This window comes from Nicotiana tabacum, chromosome 9, assembly GCF_000715075.1.
Source record: "Nicotiana tabacum cultivar K326 chromosome 9, ASM71507v2, whole genome shotgun sequence".
Taxonomy (NCBI): Eukaryota; Viridiplantae; Streptophyta; class Magnoliopsida; order Solanales; family Solanaceae; genus Nicotiana; species Nicotiana tabacum.
In genome coordinates, this window is record NC_134088.1 from 91,293,572 (window position 1) to 91,320,349 (window position 26,778).

A 26,778-nucleotide genomic window follows, 5' to 3' on the forward strand; every position below is an offset into this window, starting at 1 on the left:
GTAGCTGAAGCACACATGTTGACCTCAAAGTAAGTATATAGAATCTCTGAAATTGGACACCTAATAATTTGCTTCTCAAACATAATAATTTTTCCTTTTATTATAGTTCTTTCAATCACATTGTAGATAATTAATCATTAAAATATGTAAATAAATAATATTCTCTCGGTTTCATCTTACATGGTGTTGTTTGATTAGGTGCTATGCTTAAGAAACGAATGAAAGATTTTTGCAAACATACCAAAAGGTACCCTAGAACTTATCGATTTAAACATATTATGAATGGATGAAGATTCCCTAAAAGTGTTCCTTAAAGTTTAAATTGTAGGAAAGGTCAACTAAGTTCAACTTAGACTCGGCCAGGCGCTGCCCGACTGGGTACTAGAATACGGTCGATTAATCTCTGTTCAATGCGCAAACGTTCTGTCTAGCTTCCTAGTCATAAGATTTTCTGTTATCATGTAATATTTAAGATAATGTAACTAATGTAAGATGGGAAAATAATCCTGAAACTTTACCACTAATGACTAATCCCAAAACATTTGCAAATATCGTAGCCTTTGACTTGGTTGATGCTATAGGCCATTGGCATCTTGACAACGTGCTATAAATCTCTCTATAGTGTGCGTATGGACCACATTTGTGGTACAACAGGTCGTCTAATATTCCAGTGCGTCGAACTGGTATGGACTACTCAAAAGAAAGGAACAATTAACACTTTCCGGGCAATATTGATAAATCAGTGCATGCCAGCAGCAGTAAAACAGGCATCTACAATATATCTACACATATCTACAATATATCTACATATATATACATATCTACATTATGTCTACAATATATCTACCTATTGCCTAATTTTGTATCAACTAATATGCATTATATTTTCAGTTGTTTTCTTAGATACAGGGCACGTGAATGACATAGAAATTGAGGAGAATGTTCGTGTACATGTTGATTTATCTTCCCAATTTGAAAGGGCATTTGATGAAGAGAATGCAGGTATGATTTAGTACATGTTATCATCACATTTCACAATATATTTTGCATATCAGATGCAGGACAACATTTCAACAAATTTACTACATTTAAACTACAATTTGTATGCAGTGATGTTAGTATTTAGTACAAATTATCTACAATTTGATTAACTTAAACATATTTACTGTAACAGTGAAGGAAGCTATGCCTACAGAATCTCCAAAACAGGAAGCTACAACAAGCATTCCAGGAGAACAGAAGAATGAGGAGAAGGAGACAAAAATGCAATCTCCCATTCAAGAAGAGAATCTTATACAAGAAGGAGATGATTGTTGTGAAGAAGGAGGTGAACCAACCGACTACGTTAGTGTAGGTGATTCGGACAACGACTCCAGATCTGAGAAAAGGGAAGTTACACTTGATGATTTTGAGCTGCTAGAGAACTTCTCCCAGATTGTTAAGTTCGGCGAGCTTAACAAATATGAAACAACCTCTGTGCATCAAGGAAGAACAAGACAGCCTGGAAAGCATGCTCGATCCCCCTTTCTCTCTTTTTACAGTTCTGGTGGGAGCACTTCTGTTGGACCTCCAATTTTCCTCATCAAGCATCCATTTACTGGTGTTATTGACGAAGATGTTGATCCTGACTTGTTGAAAGAATTCAACAAGTGATTGTACCTTGGTACCGATACAGTTTCAAAGAGATTAGTTTATACAATTTGTTCACATTTTCGAGTGCATTCATCTTTTGGATTCCCACTTGAATCTATATATTTATTGTAATTGCTATATGTTTAAATAGGAGGAAGGCGCCTTATTCTGTAAAAGATAACCATCTTAAGTCGTGATATGATCTTGGAGTGAAGAAAGTTGATAAAAAGGAGTGGTTTTATACTTTGGCATATCCCGGACAAGTAATCAACGACTCGGTAAACACATACCCTGTCAGAATTTAATGACTAGTTGTATTATTCTGTCTTTTGTAGTTTTTCTGTAGATATATTGTAGTTAAATTGTAAGAAGCATTGAGAACCAGTAAAATCTATTTTTATGCAGTACATTGATGTTATTTTATACTATTTGAGAAAGAGAGAAAAGTATGGTCCTCAAAACAAGATACGATTTACAACCACTAATTGTATGTTCAAGACTAGAATTGAATAAATTTATTAGAGGTACATCAATACTCCTGCCGAAAAAAGCTTGTTGTTGTCAAACCTCAGGACGTCATATCAGAATACATATTGGGGTACAGGTTACTCGCAAATGTTGCATTGGATCAAGTTGATTTTGTTATTATGCCCATAAATATTGTGGAGAAATTCATTGGTTGTTGGTTGTGTTTTACATTACCGATATGGTTCTATATGTTTATGATACTATGGTCTCTTCACGAAAACACAACCTTGTTAAATCTGTTGTCAATAAGTTTGTTGTTATGATCCCCCTCTACTTGTCATGCACCAGCTTCTATGGTAAGCGTCCAGACATCAACTACAAGAACACAAAAGCATACATTGAAAAATGTGTTACTGACCCTATTAACATTCAGTGGTTGGTCGGTGAGATACCCTAGCAAAAAGAGGGATCACTGTATGAAAAAATTATTTTTTCTTCTATCTATTTAACAGATTTTATTTTACAATGAATGCTTAATCTTTTCCCTTAATTATTTTGCAGTGACTGTGGTGTATACGTGGCTGCATTTGCAGAATATGTCAGCATTGGAGAGCTAGCAGTTTCAAAGGAAGACCTTTGTGATATTGATCAACATTGTAAACGCTATGGAGCGCTACTTTGGGATTATGCTAGGAAGAAGCAAGATACTGGTGTAATTAGTGAGAGCGAGGTGACTGGAAGATTAGGAAGAATAAAAGGTGCACCAGTTGTGAACGAGAGAACACAAGTCCAGAAAAAGAAGAATTAGTTGCCATTTTCTGTAGAAAAATTATAGTTAGATTGTTTAGTTGTAGCTGTTTTGTAGTAAAGTTGTAGACAAATTGTTATCTAAGAACAAGTTAGTTGAAGTTTATTTGTAGCAGATTTGTGCTACAATTGTTTTACCCTATGCTTTGTTATTTTATCTAGGATACTACTACTTAGAATAGGAAACATCTGTTATTTTATTTTTTTGATTGAAAGTTGTTAGTACTTGATATCGTTATTGTTAGCATATAATTTCTTTACAATTTAACTATAATTATGTATTATACATACAAAAAATACATAATCCAATCAAGTTATGAAAGGCTGAAATTAATACACTCAGTAATTAAACAAAACAAATACAAACCAACTGCATTAAGAGCTGAAAATATTTCATTATAGGAGACAGTCTTTATTCAATTTATCAACACAATTACACCTCAACTATAATTCTCCAGAACACCTCAACACAATTTATCAAAAAACTCTTGTGACTTTATCAAATTTTATTTTCTCTTGGGAGCATTCTTACAAGATCTTATATTATGCCCTTCTAGTCCGCAGTTGTCACATGAAATGTCACGACCCAAAATCTCACATGTCGTGATGGCGCCTATCTCAATACTAAGCAAGCCAAAAATCCCAATAAACCACCATTTCTTTAAATTTAAAAACAAAATAATTAAATTCAGCAGAAAAAATCTCAAAATTTTAAATATATCACTCTCAAACCCGATGTCACTAAGTAGATGAGCATCTAATATGAATACAATATCTGACTAATAAAAACCACTGTCTAAAAATATAGAACAGTATAATAACTGAAGGAAAGAGAAACAAGGTCAGTGGACGCCAAGCAGCTACCTTAAAAGTCTTCAACTGATAGTACTCTGAAATCTAACAATCTCCGTGTCCGAAAGCACCTGGATCTGCACACGAGGTGTAGAGTGTAGTATGAGTACAACTAACTCAATAAGTAACAAGACTAACCTCTGGACTGAAAGCAATGACGAGCTCCGCAGATACAATCCAGTATAAATAATGGTATAAAACGTAGATATGCTTTCAAATTTAACAATTAAACTCAGTACAAATGAAATAAATCAATACTGCATGATATGAAGAATATGACATCTTTGTATCTACATGCCAATGTACATACTGTATGTGGTGCACCTTAGTGAAAACTCCATATACTCATAATCTAAAATACTCAATTACTCAGTGCTGTATATGACCAATCCAGCCCAGGGAAGATCCATCCCAAATATATATATATATATGTATATCCATCAACTGACATTCAGTCAATCAGTATTGTATAAGGCCAATCCAGCCCATGGAAGATCCATCTCAAATATATATATGTATATCCATCAACTGACAGTCAGTCACTCAGTACTGTATAAGGCCAATCTAACCCAGGGAAGATCCATCCCAAATATATATGTATATCCATCAACTGACAGTCAGTCACTCAGTACTGTATAAGGCCAATCCAGCCCAGGGGAAGATCCATCCCCAAATATCAATGATTCGGACAAGATCCATGTCCAGGGAAAATCCATCCCTCAATATAAATGCTTCGGGTAAGATCCATACCCAGGGAAGATCCATCCCTCAATATAAATGCTTCGGGCAAGATCCATACCCAAGAAAGATCCATCTCTCAATATATATAATCATTCGTGCTCACTATGGGTGTGTGCATACCCTAAACCATTCTTAATGCACCTCATACATATATTATCATGATCAATTGCTATCACTCAAATTACCAGTCTTGTTCATACCCGAATTGATATAATTAGCACCCACCAATCTTCTTAATGGTCTTAAAATACTTTAAAAAAATTCTGGGGTGTTACATTCTCCCCCACTTAAGAACATCCGTCCTCGAATGTTGTACAAGTAATTATTAGGCACAATATTATCCTTCTTTCACATTAACCATCATCTTTACTCATTCTTGACTCCATATAGATCTTAGATATTCTTCCAACATTTCAACTTCCTTAAGTCCCCAAAATTTGGCTAACTCCTAAATTTTTCAGAAATTTCGGCAGAGTGTCCTCTGCAATTGGGCCTAACCACCTGCCAGAGAATCACCAAAACCAGTCCTAACAACATATACATGAACCAACGATGCAACGTAACATTAAAACAATGTTAATCTTGGCCTTACGAGCAGTATACTGCCAAAAAGGAACACCTTTAACATCAACTATACAATTGATACATAATTCATAGAAGGTAACTCTTAGCATTTTCGTATATCACCACTTTATAAATACATGACTATTCAAACAAATGAGGGTACTTCTTCTTCATTTCTTCCTCGACTTCCCAATATACCGTAATAAAAATCTGATAGTACCCATTCTAGGTCCAATGACCATATATTATTAAACACAACTATCCCACAAGCATGCCACACCAATCTAATTCAAGCCGCAAACTGCGCAATCCGTATACTCTAAAATAAAAAAAAATTCAAAGAAGAGAACCGTTTTCGCAAGTTCAACAAGCACTTCTACAACTAAAATGCTATGAGCTCACCATACATGGTAAAACCAAGACATACGAATCTAATAACGGTAACCAGCTCTCCTAGAGTTCACATTAAGATCAACCCGCACGGACATCTCACGTGCCATCGTATCTATATCTGGACCCTCACGGGTAACTCACGTGCCAATAATATCAGTATATGGATCCGCACGGACAACTCACGTGCCAATAACATAATCCTCCTGGCATGGTCACAGGCCTTCAGTCCAATCATATCATGGAGGAGCAATCAAATAAGTACACATGTATATGATAAATGAAATAAGATTCAAATGCTCCTGGACTGGTATAAATAACACGTCATAGCGTAAGCATGTGCAAAGTCTGTTATCAACCTTCAAATTGGCAAATTAACACAAAAATAGTAACTACCCCATTTATTCAGGAGAATTAGCCTCTTTGTAACCTGAAATGTAGCCCAGAAGTTTTCAACAAAGGTACGAACATGAGAAACGTTATAACTTTACGCTTAACAGTCAACTCTAGGTATATCATAGCCTAAGCATTCTTTCGAGTATGAGTACTTGCCCCTATGCCCACACATTGGATCAAGCCTCAAATATATACACACTTATAGCGCGTAGCTATCACAAATAATTAACGCAACTAGTGCCTCCACTGAGTTAAAATAAAATACTCACCTCAAACAGGCCGCAACCCGAAACAATATACTTCTGAGAACTCCCAGTTTCCAAAATCATCAAACACATGAATCAAGCAATTAGAACTAAATTCCTCTAACTCGACCAAACCATGTAGTCACCAAAATCTAAGAATATTGCCACCAAAACATCTGTAGAGTCTCACCACATCATAATTACCCCTATAAATACCACAACTGAATCACCCACTCTGAAAATACCTTATTTGAGTCTAAGACCGTTTCATTCACCTTCCATAATGATATATAAAAATTCCACAAGTCTCGACACCATCCAAGTTAAATCTCAGATTTTAGCCATAAACAAATCCACCAAAAATTCGCAATTGTTACATTTTAATCTCGAATCCATTAGAACTTTCTCGAGAGTCATCCCCTTTGTTCAAATCCACATTACACCGCCCAAATGGGCCAAAATCCACGTGCCCCATTAGTACAACAACACTCAAAGAAGTAACCCTGCCTTAATACTACCAATCAAATTCATACTTCGTGTGCACTACATCTTTTAAATAACAACTTAATCATTCCATAATTTTTTTATATATACTCATAAAGTGCAATATAACTTGTATTCGGGAATTTCTTTACCCGAGTCATCCTCGATCTCAATCTCTGCAAGTCATAACCGATTCACATGTATGCCTCAAACTGAAACCAGTACAACACATAATCATGAAATCAAATCATCAATAGTAGGCTCCCCCACTTGGCTCAAAGCCATAGAACAAAATATTTCATAACTCACAATATCCATACTCTATTACTGCCATAATATTGCAGCCAGTTCAACGAATCTTCTTCATAAGCTCAGGTAACACAAACCATAAAATACCCCAATCATCCGCTAAGTTCGCATTCATTCTCTTGACACTCAAGTCAACCTTCTCAACCAGATTCAAATTCAAATCTCAACACATACACTCCACTGGTAGAAAAGAAACTCTCCACTCAACATTATAATGAGCACACCTACGTAGATTACTCTGTAAGAGATAACCCACTTGCTTAGCCTCAAATTGGCATCTCGTTATACCCTTTTCGTAGCTGCAATTACTACGCAATCACTTAATCTTTATGAGTCCAAACTCATTAACAAGACATGAGAATTTAATTTGTCCCACAATTTAACTGAAAGATCCTTCAAATCATTCATACTCGAGATTGTACGTCACATCAAAACGAAAATCAAGCACCTAATAGCCCTTTTTACATTTCAAGGAAATACTTCTCATCACATTCAAATCATCTTAAAATATTCCGCAGTCACATCATACTCATCACAAAGCCATTCCACCACTCATCGAGCCACAAATTCCACCCGTAGAGACATTATCGGACATATGAGACCAAATGTACACATTACAACTGAAGCTACTGAGCTTAAGCCGCAGTCTAACCCTGGCCTCAAGTCCTCCAGACTGGCCCAAAACCAAAATACAGAATACACATCTCGAACCTCGTTCATGGAATCACAAGCCAGTGATGCACAGCTGATACTGAGCGCTCATATGCGCACACGAATGCGTGGAAGGAATTCAAAAAGTTATGTTTCAAGCCGAATCAATTCCGCACGATAGAATACTTGAAAGTGAAATTTTTCCTAAGGGTTCGGCAGCCTCTCGAATATAAGTACAAACGCCTCCGTACCGATCCGCAAGACTCTACTAAACCTGCTCATGACTCGTGAGACCTATGTTACCTAGAGCTCTGATACCAACTTGTCACGACTCAAAATCTCACCTATCATGATGGCGCCTATCTCAATACTAGGCAAGCCAAAATTCCCAATAAACCACCATTTCTTTTAAATTTAAAAACAAAATAATTAAATTCAGCAGAAGACATCTCAAAATTTCAAATATATCACTCTCAAAATCCGGTGTCACTAAGTAGATGAGCATCTAATATGAATATAATGTCTGACTAATAAAAATCACTGTCTGAAAATATAGAACAGTACAATAACTGAAGGAAAGAGAAACAAGGTCAGTGGACGCCAAACAGCTACCTTGATAGTCTTCAACTGATAGTACTCTGAAATCTAACAATCTCCGTGTCCGAAAGCACCTGGATCTGCACACGAGGTGCAGAGTGTAGTATGAGTACAACTAACTCAATAAGTAACAAGACTAACCTCTGGACTGAAAGCAATGACGAGCTCCGCAGATACAATCCAGTATAAATAATGGTATAAAATGTAGATATACTTTCAAATTTAACAATTAAACTCAGTACAAATGAAATAAATCAATACTGCATGATATGAAGAATATGACATATTTGTATCTACATGCCAATGTACATACTGTATGTGGTGCACCTTAGTGAAAACTCCATATACTCATAATCTAAAATACTCAATTACTCAGTGCTGTATATGACCAATCCAGCCCAGGGAAGATCCATCCCAAATATATATATGTATATCCATCAACTGACACTCAGTCAATCAGTATTGTATAAGGCCAATCCAGCCCATGGAAGATCCATCTCAAATATATATGTATATCCATCAACTGACAGTCAGTCACTCAGTACTGTATAAGGCCAATCTAACCCAGGGAAGATCCATCCCAAATATATATGTATATCCATCAACTGACAGTCAGTCACTCAGTACTGTATAAGGCCAATCCAGCCCAGGGGAAGATCCATCCCCAAATATCAATGATTCGGACAAGATCCATGTCCAGGAAAAATTCATCCCTCAATATAAATGCTTCGGGCAAGATCCATACCCAGGGAAGATCCATCCCTCAATATAAAGGCTTCGGATAAGATCCATACCCGAGGAAGATCCATCCCTCAATATATATATAATCATTCGTTCTCACTGGGGGTGTGTGCAGACTCCGCAGGGGCTTCTTCAGCCCAAGCGTCGTATATCAACCGCGCTCACTAGGGGTGTGTGCAGACTCTCGGAGGGGCTCCTTCATCCCAAGCGCTATATAAAGGCTGATATGGCCTACTACAGGCGGGCAGTCCCGATCTGTATAATAATAAAGCATATAAGGCGTGTTGCAGGCAGTCAGCCCCGATCCATATAATACTAATGTATAAAGCCAATATGGCTTGCTGCGTCGCGCAACTCAATCCCATAAATATCCTCACAATGGACAAATATTACTGAGTGTGAAAAGTATATTTTTGAAATAATTAATTCAACAGCAACACGACCCCATGGGTCACAAAATATTGGCACATAGCCTAAACACGATAATTAATAAGAGTCTCAGCTCAATTTCCTAACATGAGGAGAATATTTGGATATTAACATGATTCATTAATTTTACAACTGCATAGGATTTATTCAAGACACGATTTATATGGTGCACGTCTACATGCTCATCACCTATCGTATGTGTCACCTCCAAACAATTTATATCATACCAAATTTCGGGGATTCATACCCTCAGAACCAAGTTTAGAAGTGTTACTTACCTCAATCCGAGCAATTCTTTATTTCAAAAAGCTTTTTCCTCGCGATTCGGCCTCCGAACGCCTCGAATCTTAGTCAAAATAATTCGATACAATCAACACGAGGTATAGGAATCAATTCCATATGAAAATGCTAAATTTCACAATAAAAATTTGAAATTAACTCAAAATTCAATAGTGGAGCCCTCGTCTCGGAACCCGACAAAAGTTACAAAATATGAATGCCCATCCAACCACGAGTCCAACCATAGAAATTTCACCAAATTCCGACATCAACTCGGCCCTCAAATCTTCAATTAAAGTCTATGAAGATTTCTACCATTTTCAACCCAATCTTTACCCATTTGAACTCAATAATCTTTCCATAAACCTTATTGGTATATGTATGTATATATAATACTCTAACACTCAAGAATCATACTTTTAATTATCCATTTTTACTCCAAACCCGAAATTGAAGAATTGGGGAAAGAAATTCTTACCTCTTTGAAGCCCTAGCAAGATCCTTGTGAAATCTTCAAACCTTGAACAAGAATTGATGGATAAATGACTAAGTCTTCACTTTCTCTCTCTAAAATGCTCTCGCCTCTCTCTATAATGTCAGATTTTAGCTCAAAATGATTTAACCCTTCTCCCTACCCGACCTTGGGGTATTAAATGAGCTCCTACGTGCACGGTCACGCATTGGCCGTGCACCTGAGGCAGAAACTCTCAAATATGCGCGGCCGTGCATCTGGGCGCGCATATGACGCAGGTCCAGTAAAATGGCCATAACCTTCTGTATACATATCCAAATAATGAACGGTTTGATGCGTTGCAAACTAGACTCAAAGGGCATTAATTTTATAGGTTATACACCGTATAAAGCTTCATATATTGAGAGTTATGCTTGTTTGAAAGTAAATCCTGTGCAAACTCACTTGAAACTTTATCCCATCATATAATTTTCAACTTGACTTAGCCTTAGGGATCTTCTTAGACCCTAAACCATTATTAATGCACCTCATACATATATTATCATGATCAATTGATATTATTATATTACCAGTCTTGTTCATACTCGAATTGATATAATTAGCACCCGCCAATCTTCTTAATGGTCTTAAAATACTTAGAAATATTTTCGGGGTGTTACATGAAACCTTGTATTTCTTTGCATTTACTTCATCATATGGTTTGTATATTTGTTTTTGAGGTCTTCCTGGCTGTCTTTTCCCGGTAGGTGGCATTACAACTTCTTCAGCTATATGTTGTGGCACATTCCATTTGCTTTCATCAGGCAACGAGTCTACTGGTATTTCATAAGTATGCAAGAGGCTCTCCCTCGTGTAATAAGGAGAACAATAGTTTTCATAAGACTCATTCCTATGCGTTAAAGCCACCAAAGCATGTGCACAAGGAAGTTCATCAAGCTGGAATTGTCCACAACTACATCTCTTGTTTTGAAGACAAACAATATAGCGCTTCACACCATCTATCACTGTATGGATGTGATCTGTTGAAGCCCTCACCTACAATTTCATTACAAACACACAACAACTTGTCAGAAACATATACAAAATAACTACAATTATTCAACATTTTATCTACAATGACTGTATGTATTTAGTTTGATGGAATAATTGATCCGATGTTATTGGATATAGCTTACTCTCAGCTTCTACGATAATGTCATGTTGTCCTCCAACTCTTTGTTGTATTTTTTTCCAACGTATGTGAATGTACCCTTTGCTTTCAATAACTTTTCATTAATCCAATGTTCAAGAAGAGTCCTCATGTACTCTAATAGTTCTACTATCGGCAGCTCTCTTGCATCTCTTGTTACCGTATTCAATGACTCTGCAATGTTTGATGACATCGTCCAAGTTTTGTTCACCGTAGCATGTACTCGAGACCATCTGTGATAGCCAATATCGTATAGGTATGCTTTAACACATGTGTCGATTTTTTCAATCTTTGACATTCTTTCATTAAATTCATCAAGCGTGTATCATCGTGTTGTGGCAAAGTACAATTCGCTTAACTTTAGATGACCTTTCTTGAACTTTGACCTTATATTTGTCCAAATATTCCACATACAAGCATAATGTGGCATGACGGTATAAATAATAGATGTTGTCTACAATATACTCTCATTCCGGTCTGAAACAACACACATATTTGGTTTTTCACCATATGCATGTTTGAATTGCTCAAAAACCAACTCTCATGATGCGTCATTTTCTAAATCAACAACAGTGTATGCTAGTGGTAATATGATACCTATCATATGTGGCAAAAAACATTCAATTTCCATAATAAAATTGTAGAGGAAAAAAAATACATACAAAAAACAAATTTACAATAATATTTCTACAATAAATCTACAATACCTGCTGCATCCATTGTGCTAGATGTTAGCATTATTCCCCTATATGCCGACTTCAAGAAGGTCCCATCAACTACTACAACTGGCCTACAATATTTCAAACCCTTGATTGACATACTAAGCGCAACAAATGCGTACAAGAAACAGTCATCGTCAGTCTTCTGCAATTTAACTACTGACCCCGGATAAGTCTTCTCCAGAATATACAAATAACTAGGCAATTGACTGTAGGAGTCAACAGGATGACCTCTCAAAAATTTCAAAGCCTTTTTCTTTGCTCTCCAAGCTTGCATGTATGTTAAGTTCACGTCGTGTTCAGACAACATATCAGTTTATATGTTTTTTAGTGTGTAAATTATCTTAGGATCCGCATATTTTGGTATAACCATGCTATCAACTATCATGGCAGTAGGTTTGCGTTGTATGTATGTATTGTCCATCAAAGAGCATGTGTGCAAGCTGTTGAATTTTTGAACCTTGAACAATGCTGAATCATTTATGCTAGTGGACTTGAAGTGCCATGTACAATTGTCCCTAACACATACCAGGCAGTAGCTACAGAATAAAAACAATCTAAAGAATGTTATGAAAAATGTAGCTATAAAAAATAGGTTGTTTAACCATAAAAATCTTATATTTAACAATTTATATACAAAAAAACTACAAATTATCTACAATTTGTATACATTGATATTTCAAACTATAGAAAAAAATACAAATAAACTACAAATTAAACAAAGATATGATTTTTGACCATTGAATTGTTCCTATCTTCTAGCACTAGACCTTTTCACCCTAAATTGGAACTTGCTCATGACAGAATAATGCGTCATTGCACTGGCAATTGTTTGCATGTCTTTTTATACTTGGCCTACTTCAATAACACTTGGCGTATGTTCTGTTATGATGATACTTTCATATTCCACTATCGCCGGAAATGTTGGCATATCAATCAACTTCAGTGTTCCAGATGAACCTGCAATCAATTAAAGCTAACTACAGTTCTGACATATATTGTAGATAGTTTGTAGTAAAATTGTAGAACACGTGAAATTCAATACTTCTATATTTATAACAGTTGAACTACACTTGTTATATAATTTTTTTGTAGCAATATTGTAGAAAAAGTGAAGAATGCATGAAATATAAACAAACATCACCACTGATATAATAGAGCAAACCTGCAATTGTGTTCGAATTAGAGATATTGCATTCCAAATTGAAATCACGCATTGTTATACATAGCGGATACATTCCTAAACTTTTGTTTTTCTTTTTCGTCTCCATGTATACTCGAATTCCCATATCGTTCCGAATTTTCATTGGAGGACAATGGTCGTTGACAATGTATTTGATTTCGATGATTTTTTCTGATGTATCGATCATTAGATGCTCTGCGATTGCAGAATTCAATTTACTATAATTTAAATCTTCGCTGACTACAATTCCGTCAACATTAAAATCTCTGTATCTCCCAAAGCTATCCCAATTATCATTTAGCTAAAGTATAATAGTTATTTTCGACATTATTTCGCGAAATTCAATACAATTGTAGATAATTGATTCGCTTATGGTTGTGAAACCAGAATAGACAGAGAAAAGCAGAGTATTGGAATAGTGAGAAAAACGGCTTAATTGCAAGCTTAATTCATTGCGATTATTGCGTTGCAAAAATCTCGGTAGAATCCTACGCTATCCCAAAATCCCGCTTCTAAAAAAGGAATGCTACTGCAGAAAGGATTCTAGTTTAAATAATTGTATAGAATTTTTAGGCAAAACGTGTTTGGGCCGGGTAATTAAGTAAAGATGAATATTTTTGATAATAAAGTTTCATATAGTGTATAGGAATGAAAAAATCCCAATTTCAAAATCCGTCACACTACAGTTCAATTTGTGACATGATAATTATTCAGCCCAAATTGCAACGAGTCGAATCCTCCCTTTTGTTGCTGGCTCAAGAGTCTCAAGACCATTCACATTTCACCAACGTAACATACATAAATATTAAACCCACTTATTATATACTTCCTTAGCTTCATATTATGTTTAAATTTATTTGAATAAACGCAAAATTTAAGAATAAAAAAAATTAAAACTTATGATCTTAAACATGATTACAGTAATTTTATAGTGCGAGGACATATCATTAAGAATAACAAAATATAGAAATATGTTTCTGATCGACTAAAAAGAAAATAGTATCACAAAAATAAAAATAAAGGAAGTATGTGTTTTCAAGGTATTTGTTTAATTGAAATTTTTATATAGAACTATTGTATGTGGGTTATACCTATATTAATATGGTAAAATCTGATTCAAATGATTCTTATATATTCTGGAAAACTTTGATCAATTCAATTGATATGTGTACCCGAATATCGATTAAATAATAAACAAGAAAAGAAATAGAAAAGGGGTTCCTCATCTTTTAACTTTTTTATACGTATCGCCGCAATATTTGATAGGACAAATATATTCACAAATTAATCGAAAAAAGCATGTAACAGTGCTTGTAAAATATCTTTATAGTAACATATTTTAAGTTATAAACATAGTCAGAGATAAAAAAGAAAAAACTACACTCAGTTCACCCCCAAGTATATCTAAAATGAGCCTCCTTAATATCAATTGTGTGAAAAGATGACAAAGTCAATAGAGAATGTGATCCTCCTTTTGAAGCGCAAAGTTATATCAAGGACAAGCGTATAACGTATAATTACACATGTTCAAAAACATTATGAGTGGCAAAGTTCTTTTGTAAGTCAACTGTTCACACCGCTGAGATTCTTGTGGGCTCTTCAAACTACCCCTTCTATAAATACCCATCAAATTTCTCCGTAATCCATAAAAGGAAAGTTCTATAAATAATTCACCAAACTTAATAACTGAGAGAGAGGGAGAGAGAGAATGGAATTCGTCCAGTTTTCTCAAGTTCTTAGCTTGATAAGCATGGCTGCCATTCTTTTGTTTATGCTAGGGAAAGTAATATATTCTTGTTGGATTTTGCCTAAGCTGAGGTATAGAAAGCTTAGGACAAATGGATTTGACGGACCAGCTCCAATTTTCCCTCTTGGAAATATAAATGACATGAAGAAGGAGTTGAAGAAGACAGTTTCTCCTTCTTTGAGCATTAGCAATCATGACATTCATTCATTTGCATTCCCATACTATGCTCGGTGGCAGAAGTTGCATGGTAAGCTTGCATCATTATTCAACACATTATCTTGATAAAGAATACTCCATAAGTTTCATTTTACATATAGGGAGTGTTTGGTACGTAGGAAATAATTTTCAGTTTTTACATGTTTGATTGGCTTAAATAAAATCATTCTCCTCGTGACCTCATTTTTCTTCAATTGGAGAAAAATGTTTACCCAAAACTCTTTTTTAACCAACCTCACTCTATTCCCCATCCCCATCAACCCCTACTACCCCAACCCACCCCTCAAAAACCACCCCATCCCACCCCCACCCCGAACCACTTAACTCCCAACTCCCACGACCCATTCCTACAAGGTAGGAGCAAAGTCTGCGTGCACACTATCCTTTTCATATTCCACTTGTGGAATTATACTGAATTAGTTATTGTTGTTGTTAGTGTTTGAGTGGACGCAGAATCTAAGTTGTATTTTTTATATTTGCACAGTGTATGACATGTAAATGATCCAATATGCCTTTACTTCTTGTAGGTAACGTATTTATCTACTGGCTAGGAACAGAGCCATTTCTGTACATAGCAGATCCTGAATTTATAAAGAAGATGTCAGCGGTTGTAATGGGCAAAAGTTGGGGAAAGCCAAGAGTATTTAAGAGGGATAGAGACCCCTTGTTTGGGAATGGCCTTGTTATGGTGGAAGGGGATAAGTGGGTTAATCACAGGCATGTTATTAATCCTGCTTTTTCCCCTGCCAGCTTGAAGGTATCTATCTCTCCTCTCCATGTCTCTCTCGTGGCACTTCCTTAGATTCTTAATTAAGAAACTAATCAACAACAATAACACCAAGTTCGTCTCAGTCCCAAACAAAGTTAGAGTTAGCGTATAAAATTTTCACTTCTTTTTTAAAGCTAACTCATATTATTATCATGCTAAAATAAAATTAGAGTGATAGCGAAAATAATTTTTTTAAAATAAAAATAGTAACAATATGTAAAAGTTCTCTAATAAATTTAAAGCCAATTTCTAACTACTAAGTATTAATACATGAATCTTTTTTTTTCATTGTGCCCTATCTTTAGTTAAGTCAACATTGATTCCAAGGATTTATAAGTCTTTTGATACAACTTCCTTCCATCTGATTTTAGGTCCACCTTGTCCCCTCTTAACATCGTCACTCACCATAGTTTCATACCTACGTACCAATGCTTCTATAGGGCGATGGAAGAATGACAAAACCATCTCAAACAACCTTCTCTCATTTTATCCTCAATGAGTGCTGCTTGCACCTTCTAAAAAATGTGATTTAATCTTATCTAAATCTTATATGACCGCACACCCATCTTAGTATCCGTATTTCTGCAACGCTAATTTTGTGGGTATGTAAAATTTTAGCAGCCCAAGATTCATTATCATATGTACCGATCTTATTATTGTTTAATAAAACTTACCTTTCACTTATAGACATTCACTAATCAAGTAGGAAAATTTCATCCAAATTAAAGTCAAATATTTTTAAAACTCGAATTGATTGATGTGACCCAGACATAGCAAGAGGACAATATTGAAAGTGGATGATTGAGTCGCGACTCTCGATCGCGAAGAAAGATCAAAGATTTGTATTGTATAGAGAGATAGGGATTTTCTTTTGGTCTTTTGGTTTTTTTCTCTCACCAATACTCGAGATAATACAGAGGGACTTCGATCCAAAGCCATGCGTTTTGCACCACTGCCTCAGCTGATATGTGATCGTAATGCTAATAATTGAAACAAAAACAAAATACAACGACTTAAAATTCCAAGTAAAAGTTTCTTATTTTAACTTATGAGTTCAATTTTTAAGGTATTTAATATTAAATTTATTGTATTTTTAAAAGTGTGATTCAGATCTATTAGTTGTTGCAAGTTTAATAGTAAATTTTGTACATAAATTTACTCGACGCTGAAAGTACTATATTAAATGACTTAACATTCATCTCTGACTACACGGTATGCGTATCACCGTATCAGTACCTTCTGACACCATTCTCAGGTACTCAGGTAGTATGCTCGTGTGAAATATATTAACATAATTCGGTCATTAAAAAAAACATGATAAATTGCACCCAGTTAAATTATATTGTAATGAGCGTGTTCTTTCAAAATCAAAATTTATTATTCATCATCAAAAATAATATTGTTAAAAGACCATAATATTCACTAACAACATAAGCACCACTAAACATGGTTGACAGGGTATGACAAACTTAATGGCGGAGTCGGCCACAAATATGCTAGACCGGTGGGCGGACCTCATATACTCAGGGAAGAAAGAAATCGAGATCGAAGTCGAAAAGGAAATCACAAGCACAGCGGGTGAAATCATTGCGAAAACAACCTTTGGAATCAACTACGAAAACGGGGGGAAAGTGTTTGATAAATTAAGAACACTGCAAATCGCTCTTTTCAAGTCCATACGTTTTGTTGGAGTACCATATGGGAACCTGATATATCATAAAGAGGCGTTGAAAGCCAAGAAACTCGGGAAAGAGATTGACGCTCTCCTTGTGTCGATCATTGAAGCTCGAAAAAAGATGGACAAAAATCAATATTCTCAACATGATCTTCTGAGTCTGTTAATGCTAGATGAGAGTGCTAATGGCATGGATTGCCGACTTGGAAAGACGTTAAGTACAAGGGAATTGGTGGATGAGTGTAAGACGATTTTCATTGGAGGTCATGAGACCTCTGCCTTGGCACTCACCTGGACTATGTTGCTTCTGGCCTTGCATCCTGAATGGCAAACTCAGCTCAGAGAGGAAATCAAACAAGTGTTTGGAGTAGGTGAAATTGATGTTACAAGGCTTAATGCTCTCAGAAAGGTAATCCCATTGTCCTCTTTTTTTCTCTTTTTGAAACTCAAACGAGCAGCTTTAATAAATTGAATCAGACACCAACAAGTTTACAATAAAACTGGGAGCATGGGACTAGGAATGTTTAAAAACCATCATCTTTAAGAGTATTCCTGGTATTTATCATAAACGAATGGAATAAAGACGTTCATAGTTTGCTTGTTTCAATTATGTAACCTATACTGCATCGCTATTGAACTATTGAAATGTTTGTTAATAATGCAGATGGGATGGGTGATGAACGAAGTGCTAAGACTATATTCACCAGCACCAAATGTACAGAGACAAGCTAAAGATGATATTCAAGTGGACAATAATGTAGTCATTCCTAAAGGAACAAATATATGGATTGATGTGGTGTCAATGCACCACGACAAGCAGCTTTGGGGTGAAGACGTTAACGAATTCAAACCAGAAAGGTTTAAAGATGACGTTTATGGTGGATGCAAACACAAAATGGGATTCTTGCCTTTTGGTTTTGGAGGAAGAATGTGCATTGGCAAGAATTTGTTTCTCATGGAGTACAAGATTGTGTTGTCCTTAATCTTGACTAGGTTCTCTTTCTCCATCTCCCCAAACTATAAGCATTGCCCTTCTATCCTGCTTTCTCTTAGGCCCACACATGGATTGCCTCTTATAATCCGACCCCTTTAAATTAATTACTACAATAATTACTCTTTTCATGATTGCTTACCATCAAAGAAAAAAAAAATACTCCTACTAATAGCCAGCTACACTTTAAGATGTTGAGATATGTTTCTCTCTCAATTTTCTTTATGTTCTCATTTGTACTTTCTTTAGTCGTACTCAAATGGAAAAGTGAGGATTCATATAGCCGATCCCAACTTGTTCGGGATTGGGGCGTAATTGTTGTATGCTTCAAGTCATAATCAAATAAATGTATAATTGAAATAAAAGCGTTTTTGAGGAAAGATTGTTTGGAGAAGATATTGCAAATGGATTATGGAGGACGGCATTTCAGAGGTGAATTCCAACGATATGCGAATAGAGTGGACAGAACAGCACTGTAATGTAAGGATTGATGATTGAACAGCTTTGGTTTGTCTATTAAGAAGAGGAAGAAAAGAAGTGCTTAGCTCAGAAGGAGTTTGTTAGAATAACGTCTCGTTCCATACTCTATGTTGACTACCAAGTGGCCTTCCAGTAAGTTATTACTCAGGCACCCACATTCTTGGTATGTCAGCTACAGCTTACAGCATGTCTTTGTTACTCTCTTTTTTCCTTTTATTCCTCAGCGCTAATTTGCAACATAGTAAAATAACATGTAATAATAAGGCCCATTGGTTTATGTTGCACCAAAAGGCTACAAGAATGGTCTATTAGAAGAATTATACCGGTGACAGAAGAACCTGACTTACTTGAATATACAATGGCATGGAATATATCCAGAAGTGCCTGTTTGCCCCAAACCACCTTCGCATATAACAATGGGCGTGCAACTTATCATTGAATATCACAGCATCATCACTAACATCCCTTCCACAATGAAGGGCTTTTGATCTTTACACCAAAACAAGGTTGCAAACCTCCGACTCCATCTCCAAACAGCTGAATACAAATGAAGTTTACAGAATGCTTTGTAAAATAGAAAGACATTATAAATAAAACATGATTGATCTCATTCTGATTCAGCAACTGTATCAACTAAAAACATAATACAAAGCGGGAAGATCAGTTACCTGGTGAAACTTCCTTGACATGATGTACAACACTGCATGACAACTATCTCACTCAAGAATTGACTGGGATTTTATTGCAGCTCAAGGAACTGACTCAGGCTGCCAACTCGTACACTTACACGCCAGTCAGTCATTAACCAGACCAACTTTAGCATAATCACAAAAGGAATATCACTGACATGCCCAACCTCGTGCAACCATACGTGAAGAATAAATTGAACTAAAAAGAAGTTTCTACTTTGGTAACAAGTTCATGCGAACCTACATAAATGCATCTAGAGATACATTAGTCTTTGAGATGAGAAGGAAACATGGTATCAAAAACAACCCTTGCAAAAATATGTCTAATTTCATGCAATTTTCCTAATGCTAGGGACTCATAATCAATTTTACTGCCTCGTTTTCGTCGAAATCCCTTCTCTTTACCCCTTCTAACACACTCAAATATTGCATCAACCTTTTGTGACAGTGCCCATGGGATAAACACCTGCAAATTGAAACGGAAAGGTGAGAAAAAGCAACATGTAACCATGAATAACCCCAAACAGCTGCTTGAACACATAAAATCACATCAATATTTTTGGAACATCAACTTGAAAACAATCTAACTGTCCTGATACTGGTTGCAGAGATGAAAGGAAACAGGTAAAAATACAAAACTACCCAGCTATGGTGCAGAAAAGACGGGGAACTTGTTGCTGTAATCATTCTTCTTTTGCATTAAAGGTTGAGGCTTAGCGTTCAATGAAATGGGTGAAAACATGAGAAATTATGGTTCAAATCCCAGCACAGGGAAAAAAAAATGCTAGGTGCTTTCTTCCCATCAACTTAAGTCTTGATGGGCAGAGTCACTTGATATCTGTGTTGGTGAGACATAGAAGGTATCCGGAGGAATAATTGGAGATGTGAGCAAGCTGGCCCGGGCTCCAACATAATACAAAAAAAATAGGGGGGGGGGGGGAAGTTGAATAAAAGGTGCAACAAACCTAATATAATCACAAAAGTGGGGTCTGGGGAGAAGTGCAACAAAAGCTAAAATATTTTACACCTTAAAGCAGATTAGCTCATTTCCCTACTCAAGCAAAAATGTTCAGATATCTTGTTGGTAGAAGTACGAAAGCCCACACCAAAACCTCCTTGTCATTTACCTTTCTATTTTACTATTTTGATAAAACTCCTTAGTCTTTACCATTTATTTGGATGTGTTAAACAACAAGAGAATCTCTATGAGATAATGCAAGATATACTACAAAAAACCCAGCCATAGATCATGTACAAGATATCCAAGTTCCGAATGCATGAAGCTGGAAGTTGGAGTGAGATAGGTCGCCTGTATAGAATTATGACATATGCAAGGTAGTCCTTGATTATTTATTTGAAGTAACTAAACCAACAAAGAAAGAAGGGTTTTTATGTAGAAATTTCCTACGAACCAGATCCGACTTTGGCGCTTGAGGATACTCTGTCAGAGCTCGGGAAATAAAATGCTCATCAGTCATCTTTCGTAATGCAGCTTCCACATAAGTGGCAAGATCCATCATCTCATCCAACAATGCTTCATCTGACTCTACAATTCGGAAGTCTAAGAGCTCAGAAAACCTTGTATCATGTGGTTGAGAGATCTTTCTCGCTACTCCTAACACATCTGACAAAGATCCACCACAGTGGACAGCAACGCTAAAGGCAGCAACAACCAAAGGATCTCTAGGTCTGTCCACCAGTGCTTTATGGAATGCTAAGATCGCAATCCTAGAGAATCATTTTTAGTGATCACAGAGTCAGAAAAAGAGAAATTTTAATCTTATAAGCAGATGCAGACAACTTCCATGAGATGCAGTAGATCACCATTAAATCTATAGCCCAAAGGACTCATTGCATGGGCACATATATATATATACACACACACACAAACTGTTCCCCATCCCACCCCCCAAAGCCCACCAACAAACCAAAAACAAACCCTTCCATTTTCCACTTCCTTCCAACCAGCAAAGAAAAGAAAAGTTCTCTTTTTCTGTTCTTTTAGTTTGAAGGAGCCGAGACAAGCACAAGTAGCTGTGAGTTATGAATTATGATAGCCAGGTAATAAAAAGGGAATTTCAACACAAAGGGCATTGCTGTCCATTGTCTCTACATAATGCTACAGGAAAATCCCTTACTCAGAATTCTTTATTCCACGACATATAACATTCCATATCTACAGTTTCATAAAAATAAGTCCTCTCATTCACTGCATTATCTTCAATTTCCATTCACCAAGATAAAAGAATGAAGGTTTAACATTTAAGAGCTGCAAAATTTCATTTTAACCACTTATATTATGTGTGGCCAAACAAATTATCCCATGTTGCCTTGGGCTCCTTCATCAGAAACTGATCTAGTACAGCACAAATCCATGCATTCATCAGTAATTCTCTAGAAAAATATCAGTTAGTTTTCCCCAATCAGCTTTTTATGGAAGCTTCTTATTCTCGACACTATTCAACAAAACGTTTACTACATTTTTCTTTTCTCCTTTAGTTTGGAATTAATTGAACTCTTATAAGTATTACACTTGCCCTGTCTCGACAGAACAAAGAAAAGACTACTTCAGGAATGTAAACAAACAAGAAATATTTGCAACATCATTAAGTTTCTTTTATAGTGACTACATTCTAGATTGCTGCTTCAGATTTTAATTCTGTAGATCATATATGGAATCTGGAAATGGAAGAGGCAAGTAACAAGGTCAAAGGCAGATATATTTTCTCACCATAAACTAGAATGGCAAGGCCTGTCGGGAGCCAGAAGGTTGTCCAATGTTGAAAACAAAGTCTGTAGACACCAACATGAAGACGTGATTGAAATGCTATAATAACCACGTAAGCTATACAACTAGAAACTTCAATCTTACTCCTATTTTAACCTAAGTTGCTCGGACACGGGTGCGGGTGTCCGACACGGGTGCGGATCTAGAGGTCGGATCTTTCAAGATGTAAATTTTAAGATTCGGGGATACGAATCCTAGTACGGATACGTGTGCGGGGATCAGGCTAAAAATAATTTAAAAAAATAAAAATCTCTCTAATTTATGAGAAATTTTGTGGAATACTTACGTATAGCTTGTAAAGCGTGGATTTCCTTTTTATTCTCAAGTTGTAGATAAGTAAAAGATTATTTTCCTAGATAAGATATGCTATTTTCTTCAAATTTACCCTTGTTTTAGTTCTGATTTCGGTAATTAAATTGTATCTCGTCTCGAATTTTTCTATCCGTCGTGGTCAAAGTACCCAAAATTGTTTGACCAGATCCGGTACGGATCCCATACCCACACCCATACTAGTGTCGTGTCGACACGGGTGCGGCACCTAAACTGCCATGTCGGAGCAACTTAGATTTTAACAGTGCAACTACAAATAATTTTAACAAAACTACATTTTCTGGGAGACAATCTTTCATCCCCTTGCTTTATCTTAATTAGTCAATTTGAACAAGAATACATATTTGCTGAATGCATATAAGATACATAAAAAAGGGGCAGCCCGGTGCACAAAGCATCCCGCATTCACCCCGGGGAAGGGCCGCATCCCAATGGAGGTGTAATGTAGACAGCCTACCCTAATGCAAACATTAGTGGCTGATTCCACGGCTCGAACCCCTGACCTATAAGTCACACGGAGACAACTTTACCGTTGCTCCAAGGCTCCCCTTCACATATAAGATACATGTAATGATAAAAATATATATTCCTGTTTACCAGAAGCATATTAGATCTCTTGTCACGCCTTCGAAATCCCTGGGAAATGAAGTAAGAAGCCTGCCAAATAGAGCGATACATCACACTTAGTATAAGTAGCATAAACGAAAAAAATTTACTTTCATACTTGGATTGGTAGAAGAATTTCTAGAAGTCCAAATTTCCATAATAATCTCAATGAAGCTTCTGCAGAACCATATGCCAGCATGTAATTCATTTCCATTAAGATCCTTCCCTATATCATGGGGAAAAAAGTATAGGAACTCAAGAAATTCTTTTTGCTGACTAAAAGTAAAAGAATGTAGCTAATATAATGAAAAATCTTAGAAAATGGAAACTCTAACCTTATCAAGTCTTGATATGGAAGATGCTAATTCTTTTACAAAATGAGCTGTTTCTCTAGAAAAACGAAATCCTAAACGGCCTGCTATCCTCACTCCACGCAAAATGCGAGCTGCAAGAAGCCCACCCAAAGTTAATGCAAAGATTAAATTAATAAACCAATTACAACTGACAGATCCCGCAAAATAAGATCCAACAAGAACTATACAAATGACAACAACACAAAGGATAGTCTAGCTTACCGCAGTCCTCGACGAAAGAAGCACTTGCCGGAATCACACATCTCACCTGCAAATGAAGCTAGGCTCAGCACAATTTACGCTATTAAAGGAGGTTAAACAACAATAACGAAAACTGTAAAAGATACATGCACACTTTAGCCCTTCTAATATCTTCCAGTCCACCCAAGTAGTCATAGACTATCCTTGCAAATGGATCAAACATCAATCTACAATTCAAAATTCTTTATTTAGTTTTTCTATATTGAAATACTGAAAAATTGTCTATAGTTTAGCATATGAAATTGATAATTCAGTCTACATCTGCTTTACATACCCATTGATAGTAAAATCTCTTCCCAAGCAATTTTTCCAGCGAATGAAATCAGCCTCATCGCACGTGGCAGGTCTTCGAACAACATTATAGGAATTCCTCCTAAACCTCCTCCCAGTGGTGTTAAAGCTAGAAACCTGCTTTGGACAAATTGAAAGAAGTATATAGTAGGCGTTCGGACATAACTAATACTATTTGCAAATCAATGTTTGTTTTAAATTTTGTCCATTATTTAAACTTCAAATTGGAATAGAGAATTTTGAAGTTGAAAAACTGGGTTGAGGAGTATTTCAAGTAAAATAATGGTTTCAACTCACAAAACTTCAATTTTTTTCCAAGCAAAACTCATATCCAAACACCAACTTCCAAATACTTTTTTCAACTTCAACTTCAAATGTTCGTGTTTTCAAATTCAACCAAATATTTCCCAAATGGGCCCTTCCAAAAAATAACTTCAAACGTTTCACCAGTCTAAGGAGGTCTACTTTACTAAATAAGGAAAAAAATAGATGTCAAACCAAGAAAAAGATGTTGCCCGAGAAAAACCTCCACAATGGTATCATCGACATGCACGTGGCATATAGGGAACCTCCTTCCAACAATTTCACATCGCTGAAATGTTTTCAGTACCTGCAAATGATTGATTGTATGCCAAATTACCAAAAAATGGCTCCATCATTAAATAACAATGTGTTCAAACCTCCAGAAATCAAAACAGTTTCTACTCAGTACCCATAAAAACAAAAATTGGTTAACAACCCTACTATGCTCATAATTAGTGCCTAATAATTTCCTGGAAACAATAAAAGTCCGGGTTGCCATAAAAGTTACATTAAAAAGATGAAGTGAAGTTTCAATTTTAAACAGAACATGAGAGAATTTCATTACTAGTTAGAAGCACTTAAATTTAAGATAGAAGGTTGAGATGTAAGCCATAAGATGTCATACGAGAATTATTTTGTGACCCAAAAAAAAGGGTATCCTTAGCTACCCCAAATTGATAATTTTTCTTTCCTCTTTTTCCTATCTATAGAACAATCTTCACAAAATTAAAAATTAAAAATGTGGTGCAGCTTACCTCTTTAAGTTCAGCTGACGTTATTATATCAAAATCTTTAGGAGTTTTGTTCAATAAAAGATCTCTAACACAACCTCCTACAAGGTAGACCTCAAACCCTGTGAAAAGAGAGTAAAAAGGTGATAGTAGTAAGAAGGCGAAATAAAAATCATCATGCTACAAAGAGCAAGACACAATTTGCAACAAATTACTACATAAATATATTAATTAATTTATTGGTGGGGATTGCACATACCTAAAAAGTCAAAATTCAAAAATTCTCACATCTTTTTCTACCTTGTGCGATTGGACTAACTTTATATCAAAGAATATCATAAAACCCCAACTAAACAAGTATTACCATTTACTATTTCCAAAAATCAAGATTGTAAGGAGATAATCAAATAATCATTTTTTTAGCACATACCCTTTTTCTTTAGCCCATTCAGAACCACTCTTGTAGGCTTTGCAATCATTGAGGTACTAATTCCAAGTTCTTCTGAACTCAATTTCTTCCATTTAGGTGCATTCTCGTCACCTATTTCAATCAAAATTAACACCCCAAAATGTCAATTCGCTATATGTAACTCAAAGAAGAAAAGAAAAAAACTGGAACTTTAATGTCAAGATTTTTTTTACCCTTTACATCTGAAGTATTATGGGATCGATTCTTTAATACTAATACCGGATCCACCAGCGGTGCAACATCTAGTGCAGCAATAGAACTGCTCCTACGGACCTGAAATCAAGTGAAAGTAGAAAACTTGAAGTGCTAAAAATGAAATTTTGGTTTCATAGAGAGACAAAATATGTGAAAAAAAGTAAGGACCTTGTGAAGGCAGAAGATGAGAGGACGATGAAAATTGAGTCGGGTTCTAAAGACAAGAGCTTGAGCTGCAGGTATTGACATTATAATACGGGGAGAAGAGCTCTCTTCCACTTTTAAGCCATTTTAATATCTTTCAAATAGGGCTTCAATGTCTGTCTTTGAGAGGGAAAGGATATGGATAGGGTTTTAGTATTACCTTTCAAAAATTATTACACCAAAGGTCTTTTTTCTTAAATAAATTTTTAAAAAAAAAACTAATTATGTCAGCTAGTATTTATGCTTAACGGTTCGACTTATCAGTTTATAAATATAGTAATCCGCTAGTCAACCAATAAGATATCGGGCGTATAGCGATTATCGAGTGGTTTATCGACCAAATTAAATAGACAATAAAAAAAAGAAGTAGAAAATTAGAGATAAGATAAAATTTAGGTCGAGATTTATTTATATAATATTTTTAATCTACATGACATGCAATATCCAGTACAAGGGAGAGTAAATAAGTATGCGGTATGGATAAAAAATATATATCGACGACTCAATTGAAAGAAAAAATATCTTTTACGAGC

General features: G+C 35.8%; 4 protein-coding genes across 6 annotated transcripts; 1 reads left to right on the forward strand and 3 right to left on the reverse strand.

Moving 5' to 3' along the window:
• Positions 1 to 8,043: 8,043 nt before the first annotated feature.
• Positions 8,044 to 11,438, reverse strand: LOC142164024 (uncharacterized). Its single transcript, XM_075221187.1, has 3 exons — positions 11,292 to 11,438; positions 10,723 to 11,091; positions 8,044 to 8,082 (listed from the first exon to the last, which is right to left on the reverse strand). Exons 1-3 carry the CDS (start codon positions 11,436 to 11,438, stop codon positions 8,044 to 8,046), a joined length of 555 nt encoding a protein of 184 aa, XP_075077288.1.
• A 348-nt stretch (positions 11,439 to 11,786) lies between these two features.
• Positions 11,787 to 12,274, reverse strand: LOC142164025 (uncharacterized). Its single transcript, XM_075221188.1, has 2 exons — positions 11,953 to 12,274; positions 11,787 to 11,842 (listed from the first exon to the last, which is right to left on the reverse strand). The coding sequence occupies exons 1-2, from the start codon at positions 12,272 to 12,274 to the stop codon at positions 11,787 to 11,789; spliced, it is 378 nt and encodes a 125-aa protein (XP_075077289.1).
• Positions 12,275 to 14,784: 2,510 nt separating this feature from the next.
• On the forward strand, positions 14,785 to 18,896 carry LOC107812114 (cytokinin hydroxylase). Its single transcript, XM_016637145.2, has 4 exons — positions 14,785 to 15,141; positions 15,638 to 15,867; positions 17,337 to 17,963; positions 18,219 to 18,896. Exons 1-4 carry the CDS (start codon positions 14,856 to 14,858, stop codon positions 18,645 to 18,647), a joined length of 1,572 nt encoding a protein of 523 aa, XP_016492631.1. The 5' UTR covers positions 14,785 to 14,855; the 3' UTR covers positions 18,648 to 18,896.
• A 320-nt stretch (positions 18,897 to 19,216) lies between these two features.
• Positions 19,217 to 26,378, reverse strand: LOC107812113 (uncharacterized). 3 transcript variants are annotated; one of them, XM_016637142.2, is made up of 15 exons: positions 26,210 to 26,378; positions 26,020 to 26,119; positions 25,808 to 25,918; positions 25,402 to 25,499; positions 24,870 to 24,953; positions 24,327 to 24,460; positions 24,147 to 24,219; positions 24,014 to 24,059; positions 23,774 to 23,883; positions 23,557 to 23,664; positions 23,430 to 23,489; positions 22,446 to 22,507; positions 21,127 to 21,442; positions 19,694 to 20,180; positions 19,217 to 19,562 (listed from the first exon to the last, which is right to left on the reverse strand). In XM_016637142.2, exons 1-14 carry the CDS (start codon positions 26,288 to 26,290, stop codon positions 19,980 to 19,982), a joined length of 1,584 nt encoding a protein of 527 aa, XP_016492628.1. In that variant the 5' UTR covers positions 26,291 to 26,378; the 3' UTR covers positions 19,217 to 19,562; positions 19,694 to 19,979. The 3 variants fall into 3 exon arrangements, with proteins under 3 accessions (XP_016492628.1, XP_075077947.1, XP_016492630.1); XM_075221846.1 differs by having other exon boundaries at positions 19,217 to 19,589; positions 19,674 to 20,180; XM_016637144.2 differs by lacking the exon at positions 23,557 to 23,664.
• Between the last annotated feature and the right edge of the window lie 400 nt (positions 26,379 to 26,778).